Genomic DNA, 7,800 nt, shown 5'->3' with positions numbered 1-7,800 from the left:
GTTAGTTAGTTAGTTAGTTAGTTAGTTAGTTAGTTAGTTAGTTAGTTAGTTAGTTAGTTAGTTAGTTAGTTAGTTTGTTTGTTTGTTTGTTTGTTTTTGTTAACATTTAAAAACAAGGTTTAGATAGGAATTCATTGTCTGGTTTCTAAATATGATTTTATAGTTGAAAAACTATTGCTGTTCAATAATAATCACTTTATCAAAGCGCTACATTTATGGTTGTATTCTTTCAGAAGGGATAAGTTTGATTTTAGTTGTATTGAAGTTAAAAGTTGTAGCAGTGGAGGGACAGGCGGACAGAGACTTTCAAAGTTGAGCGGGTTTAGTTTTTTCCTGCAGAAGAAGAGAAGAGTGGAGTCCGAGCAAACAGCGGCGTCTCTTCCCTCTTCCCCGGATCCTTCAAAACTCCCTCCCGAACCTCTCCCCTTCCACCCTATCCACCCCCTGAACATACCCCAGAGCACGGTTCGGGTAAGACTTCCTGAAATGTATCTTTTTAAATGTTTTTTTTTTCTCCCTCTCCTGCTCAGAATCAAGGACGGAGATAACTCAGTACACCGTAGGCCGCGGGATACGACTATTTCCTGGAACGGACGATGCTAATGCTAGCGCACCGGATAGAAAATTACTGATTCAACCATATGACTGCCCGTGTGTTAGTCGCTGGCCGCTGTGCTTTAAGTATATTTTAAAGCTAGAGCGATTTGACCGATTCAGACGGTCTACCCTTTTCTGTAGCGAGTAGTAACGAATTTAGAAAGTTATGACGGAAGCATTTCGGTGCTAATTTAGCTTCCCAAATCATGTTTGCGTGATTCACAAATTAGGGTGTGTTTACGTTATCCAGTTCGCCCTGTATTTTGCTGTCCACTCACTTTGTGTATCCAGCTGCTGTGCAGTGGCAAAGGAGTGCGAGTAGCGTGCGTAAAGGTCCTAAAAGGAAACGTGGAAGTTGTGTCGCCACGGCTGCACAGTGTCAGGAAGTAGACGTGGCCTTGGGAACACAGTGGGTCATTGTGTCAGCGAGAATTGAGTGGACTCGGGCCAGTTTAGCGTGAACTGCTGAGCTGAAGCGCCTCATTCTTTCTAATGTTGTTAAAGCACAGATCTAGAGAGCTCGTCTGTAAAATGTGAACTGTCTGCATCACTTCATTGATCTGCTGCAACTGCAGTTTTATTAAGTAAACAAAAGCGTCACTGCTTTTACAGTAACAGTACTGTAGTCCCCAACGTTTTTTTGTTTGTTTTCCCCTGCTTTCTCTTGCAGACATCTCAGCCAGAAACCAAAAAAGCTCCTCTTGTTGGCCAGTGTGTGGACTGAACAGCAACAAACATGGAATCAAGTCTGGTTGAAGGAGGACTTAATGTCACCTTAACCATCAGGTTACTCATGCATGGGAAGGTGAGCAGAACTGCAGTCAGTGCACAACATTGTTTTCAACTTCAACTCAAACTTTTATGTTAAAGGTTATTTTTAAGAAAAACAATAGACATTTTTTATAGCTAATAATGCTTAAAGTTGGTAATTTGCAATGCATTGTGGTCTGCTTATACTCACATCTACTTCCACTTTGTTTGAATACGTTTAGTCTAAACCGTGCATTCATGTTTCAGCATCATTTCACAGTGAGGACATTTTGTTTTCCCAGCATAAAATAAATTACATGTATAAATACGTCTGTGTATAATAGTCAATAAAACAAGTGTAAAGAACCAAAACATTAGACTTGAATGCTGACTGAATACTAGAAAGAGCTAAGAACCTATCTGAGCACGTGGTGCTTCGTTTCACACATGTGCATTAGTAATTGTGAAAAGACCAATTTCAGATTCAGCATTTCTTACAACACAGAACATGATGTATTTCAAAACAAGGTGTTTATCCAGCCAAGAATATCAAAATTTTTAATGCTTACTTGTCACAAGGTTGGAGTTGTTTGTAAGATTATATTTTAAAGTGAATATGCGAGCAGCCACTTAAACCCTCACGTTGTGCGTACGTCACACTCGTGCAGCTAAATGGTGCTTTTATAGGCGTCACCAGAAGAACTTGCCACCGTGGCGCAGGACGTATAACAATGTAGCTAAAAGCATGGAGGAATTTCTATTTGAAATCCACTTTATACGTAATTGCATGATTTATCTAGAGAAGTTCATTGTATATAAGAGAAGTATGGACGTTTCATTGGGCTACATCCATACCAGATATCAGGGTGCAAACCCAGTTCAAATTCAGATTGTTTACTAAATGAATTTGCTTTGGATTTGCCTCAAATAAAAGAAAATCTCAGTCCATGTCTTGTAGATGTGTTCTGTGATCAGCTCACAGTAGTGACAGAGGTTATTTAAACAGCGTAGGAGCTAATTTTATAGATTTATGATGTGTTAATGCTGTTGAGATGTAGTTTGACATCACCCACAATACATGCGAATCTTAGGGAAATGACAGTACGTTATTTCCCTAATTTCTTGAAAACGTGAGCGTCCTTTAGGAAATTTACCAGTAACAACTGGTAACAGGCTAACCTGATACAAACGCACAGACACTGTAGGGTTGAAGCTCTTGTAAATCTTGTTGTGTGGTTCTTGACAACTATAAAGATCACCTTTGTCTGGATAACGTTGTTGTTTTTTTGTGTGTACATGGTAAAAGTTATTCTCCTTGTCTCAGATTTTCTCAGCTTACAGTCACACAAAAACTACGTATTGCAGTATTGATGCATCAGTGTGGTATGGAGATTTTGTCCTCCAACATCAACTGAAGGAACACTATAAATGGCATTCTGGCTTTGTAGGAACAGACTTTTATATAAGAGTCGTATATAAAACTGAGCTACCTTAAAATGGTTTCTTCTCAGATCCTGATGCTTAATATTTGGTTCTGAAGCTTTCTGGTCTGCATCCTTCATCGTTGGAACATTGTTTTGCTTCCTCAGTGCTGTTTTTTTGCAACCTCATGGAAAGCAGTTTGCAACTCGCTGCCTTAACTGTAATCCTTCTGATCGTACTGTCAGAGCCAGCAGCTGAAAAGCTGCAGAGATTCACCCACTCCGGTAAGGAATCTCTTGGGCACCGAAGGAGTACAGAGGCCTATCTGCCCTTTCCCTCGTGCCGTGGGAAGAAGGAACAGGTGGGCCTGACAGAAGGGCCGCGAGGACTCCTACACAAGCTGTCAGGCTTTACTCTCGATTTGGGAGAGTCAGAGCAAACGTGAGGCCTCTCTTATGGAATAAAATTAACTTAATCTCTTCCGCTTGTTGTTTCTTGTAGCTTCCTTTTTCACGTTTTTCCTCTTCTGCGCCTGATCTCTGCTTTCAGCGCACATGCAGAACTTGAATGTCACTTATCAAAAATCAATGGCATGATTTGTCTGTTTGAAATGCACTAAAAAGCCCTGAAATCTTTTTTATATACATCACATTTCTCTTTGGAAAGTCAGAAAAAGCAGGAGCTGTAAAGTTTTCTTTCTGAATTGCACTGAAAGAAAGTTGGAACAAAACGTACCGTTTGATGTTGCTCAGAATTGTTGAAGCTGAGACAGACCCATTCAGCTCGGACTGCAGATCAGAAGATAGGAGTGAAACTGGTTTCAACACCAGACTTGATTCAAATCATGATTTTAAAATCAGACTTTCTGTCACTCGATCGTTGCAATATGTGAGGAACGTGACGTTGTAGGGAAACTGAAAAGTGTCTTTTTATTAACGTGGTTTTTTTGGTTCTTTTCTGCAGGAGGTTGGAAGCATAATCGGCAAGGTGAGTGTTTCATTTATTTTTCTTCCTACTGAAATGATGCTATCTGCACCACATTCCTCTGTATGTTTGGTAAATCTGTCATATCTGTCTCTACAGAAAGGAGAGTCGGTGAAAAAGATGAGAGAAGAGGTACAAACATTTCTTTTTCCAACATGTTGGCAAAACAAGAAGAAACCTGTTCCTAAATATTACTCTGTTGACTCTAGTATTATGAGATCGTTTTTATATTGTTTAAATTCCTGGCTGTGCAGAGTGGTGCTCGCATCAATATCTCAGAGGGGAACTGTCCAGAGAGGATCATAACCCTGGCGGGACCCACCACCTCCATTTTTAAAGCCTTCTCCATGATCATTGAGAAACTGGAGGAGGTTAGAAAAGCCTCTCTGCATCTTTGTCAACATGAAGCAGCTGAAGTCTAGATTTTTTTCCAATCCAGTTGATGTTCCGCTTTACCTGCAGGACATCAGCAACTCAATGACTAACAGCACGGCCACCAGCAAACCGCCAGTCACCATGCGTCTCGTTGTGCCTGCCAGCCAGTGCGGCTCGCTCATTGGCAAAGGTGGCTGTAAGATCAAAGAAATCAGAGAGGTTCGTCATCCGTTTATGTTCATGCGAAGCTTTTAATGTAAAGTGTGGCTTAATTGATGTGTGTTGTCTTTCTGTAGTCAGCAGGAGCTCAGGTACAAGTAGCAGGGGACATGCTGCCCAACTCAACAGAGCGTGCCATCACCATTGCAGGGACCCCTCAGTCCATTATTGAGTGTGTCAAGCAGATCTGTGTCGTCATGCTGGAGGTACGAACAGTGAATATTGTGTTGTTATAAGGAGTGCAAATCAAGGCATTTTTTTTTTCATTGATTCATAATTAGCTTCTGATCCATTTTTGTCAGCCGTGCTACTTACTGCTGTAAAACAGCCAGAATATGGCACCTGTCGTGATGTACAGGCCTGGACATTAAAAGCACCTGATTGCATTTTATGATGTTAAACATAAAGTACGTTACAGTGACATAATAAAGGAAAGTAAAGAACGTTGGACCACAGACTGAAATGAATGATGTGTCAGTTCATATTTTAAACAGAACAGTCAAAGGCAACTCTAAAGAAAAACCTTGATTTAAAAGAACTCAGGGTTTCTGGATTCTTACAGTTTTCTGGGACTTTGTTCCAGATTAGTGGAGCATAAAACCTGAATGCTGCCTTTCTATGTTTGGGTCTGGTTCTGAAGCAGAGTGGACTTGAACCAGAAGACCTGAATGGTCTGGAAGGTTGATACAGTGACAGCAAATCTTTGGTTCTAAGCTAGGGCTATTCAACTAAATTGTTCCAGGGGCCACAGTTACTGCGGGTCAACAGCTCAGGGGCCGAACATCCAGCAGTTAAAGTTGTAGAGGTCACCCCGAGTGAAATAAACATGCAAAACTGTCCTTGACTTAAGGTCTCTGACAGGCCTCTTTAAAGAGACAAAACTCTGTTCACACAAACACACAAAGTGACTCAACTCAGTGAATGATCCTTCAATAAATGTGACCATTTATTTACACAAACAAAATCACAAATGTACACTTATTTGTGAGCTTAATTTTCTATAAAAAGTTGGAACAACAAACTTTAGGCTTAGATCTTAATAAACCAGTTGTTTGCAGGCACATACAACTTAGATTTTGGCAGGGCATAAGGTTTAAGAGAAAGAAGGAGGAAGAGTAGAAGGATTAGTTCTTAACTAATCTTTAAAGAATGTGGATTTTGACCAGAGGGCAAGCATCTCAACGAATTCAGCCAGAAACCAGGTACGCTTAGTGATGGACAGCCATTACCTTGACCGAGAACAGAGTCAGCCACCACGGTTCAAGTCGAAGGGAAGATCGTCCAGTTGGTAAAGAACTCTCAGAACCTCACCTAGTCGGACACTTCCAGGCTCACGTTACTTTTCAGTGTCTTCCGCCCTGCTTCACAAGCGAAGATCGGAGATGAGGCTCTTCTGTACCCGTTTCAAAAATAAAATACTTCCGCCACGGAAGTTTCAAAATAAGTTGCTCTGTGTGGCTTTGGTAAGCTCAAGATAATGGACGTGACCGGGTGGTGGTGTACGTCCAGGCTGAGGTTTCCCTTTGACTCCATGGGCCAAACCTGGCAGCCATGCGCTGGTTCTCCTCAGAGAAAAACAACTGCTTCCTCGTCGAAGTACAGGAGTCTTCACACTCTGAGTTGTTAGTTAGTCTCAAGACGTTAGTCAAAAGATAAGAAATGTTAGTGGGATACTGCCAGGTGTTGTTTTGTCTTAACAAAAATTGTTGTCTTCTACACAATTTGTACAGCCTGTTCTCTGGCGAGACACATAAAGACGCTTAAAAGATGAGTTACTGAAAACTTAAAAATTCTTTGTTTCATCTAAAGGCACAGTGTGTAGGATTTTGTCAATTCTTTTAGCCAAAATTGAGATAATCACTAATGACAATAATAAAAAAAAAACATGTCTAATCATTGCAGACAAAGACATTGTTTTATTATTTTTACCTTATAAAAAGCTGTTTATATCTCCATGGTCGCGGGTCGCCACTACAGGCAGCCACCATCTTGCACCGCCATCTTGTCTACGAAGGCTCATGAAGGACAAACTGCGGTGGCGCCGTCAAAAACGGTTTTAGTTGTAATGCTATACATGTAATATTTGTTGTCTGTCATTGTAGCTGGGATAATTTTACTTATTAAAGCTCATAATCTTACCACTTGAAACATCACTAGCCCTGAAGCTGCTGGTAGACATCGCGGTTGGAATTATCAAAGGTTTTTGACACCTGAGAGACACCGTAGCAACTCCTTTGTGTTTGGAACCGGGGGAGGTGGGGGGAGGACCAGGGAGGATGATTCAACCACTAGATGTCGCTGAAAACAACAAATCGTACACACTGTGCCTTTAAGAACATTCATTATAATGATTCAGACAAAATTCACATAAATGCTTCATAATAAAGCTTAACCATAATGCTGAGTTTAGCTAAGTAAAATATCTCAACAGAAGAATCTATAATCAATCACTGTGCTTTGACAGTTACATTTCTAGCAATGATTTGCATTAAAACAAAAGAACACTGAAATAACATTTCTGTGGTTTTTGTTTTTATAAGATTATTCTGTTTATTATCTGATTAAGAAGAAGAAAATGTCTCTTTAAAGTTTAAGAAGACCTGTTATGGTTTTAATTGAAACTCTGTCTCTTTAAAGAGGTCTTCTGAGACCAAGGTCAAAGACAGTTTTACATGTTTATTTCACTCTGCGTGACCTCTACAAAGTCACTACGAAAATAAACCAAGTAATACAAGATCTGTTACCTTTTGAAATAGTTTATTTTGCTGCATTTAACCATGAATACAACATACAGAACCCGTGGGCTGCCAGTTGAATAGCCCTGTTCTAAGCTATTCAGTGATTTCTAAAGTAACAGATGTATTTTAAAGTCTATTCTCTGTGAAGAAACTCAACTAACAATATTATATACTGACGAGTTCTGCTCAAATTTTTCACAAGTAATACCTAGTTCACACAACAAGGTAATTGTGCCAAGTTTTGCCCTTCCGACAATCTTAAAGACACCCCGATTATTGTGACAGCAAGTAGAGGATATTGGACATGTTGAATTGTCTTGGCTTGATTTCCCAGTGTGTGTGGTGTTTCCTGAGGACAAACGAGCACACATTCTGTTGAATGTGACTTGTAGCCAATCAGCAAGGAAACACAGAGGGGAATCCAAAATACAGAAGACCAAACAACTGCCATGGTGCACCAGAAAGTCTGGTGTACGTCGGATACATCTTTTTGTTTTGATTTTCCTCTGTTAAAAATAGTCTACAATGTATCGCTGTTGCTTCTTCCTCATTGATCATGTTTGCTCTGAACTCACGTTTGATCTTATGAAGTCTCGTGAGATTTCCCATCTGACATCTGAATGTTCGTAAATGAAATCTATTTGAAATCTATGTGGTGTGTTGTCAGCGTGTGGCTGTACACCACACCTGTTATATCTATGATTTTTATTATAAT

The 7,800-nt window shown here is 40.2% G+C and overlaps 1 protein-coding gene across 3 annotated transcripts in view; it reads left to right on the top strand.

Moving 5' to 3' along the window:
* Positions 1 to 321: 321 nt before the first annotated feature.
* LOC106527989 (poly(rC)-binding protein 2) overlaps positions 322 to 7,800 on the top strand; it is a 12,381-nt gene continuing 4,902 nt past the window's right edge. For 2 of the 3 annotated variants that reach the window (XM_014023026.1, XM_014023025.1), the window contains exons 1-7: positions 324 to 471; positions 1,268 to 1,402; positions 3,733 to 3,756; positions 3,853 to 3,885; positions 4,008 to 4,124; positions 4,216 to 4,347; positions 4,425 to 4,553. In XM_014023026.1, coding sequence (XP_013878480.1) covers positions 1,334 to 1,402; positions 3,733 to 3,756; positions 3,853 to 3,885; positions 4,008 to 4,124; positions 4,216 to 4,347; positions 4,425 to 4,553 — 504 coding nt within the window. In that variant the 5' untranslated portion in view covers positions 324 to 471; positions 1,268 to 1,333. Of the gene's footprint in view, positions 472 to 1,267; positions 1,403 to 3,732; positions 3,757 to 3,852; positions 3,886 to 4,007; positions 4,125 to 4,215; positions 4,348 to 4,424; positions 4,554 to 7,800 lie in introns of all 3 variants that reach the window. The other variant, XM_014023028.1, reaches the window with a different exon arrangement.

The sequence above is a fragment of the Austrofundulus limnaeus genome, unplaced genomic scaffold, assembly GCF_001266775.1.
Source record: "Austrofundulus limnaeus strain Quisiro unplaced genomic scaffold, Austrofundulus_limnaeus-1.0 Scaffold354, whole genome shotgun sequence".
Taxonomy (NCBI): domain Eukaryota; kingdom Metazoa; phylum Chordata; class Actinopteri; order Cyprinodontiformes; family Rivulidae; genus Austrofundulus; species Austrofundulus limnaeus.
The sequence above is the reverse complement of the archived record's forward strand: the minus strand, read 5'-3'. Positions and strand labels throughout refer to the sequence as shown.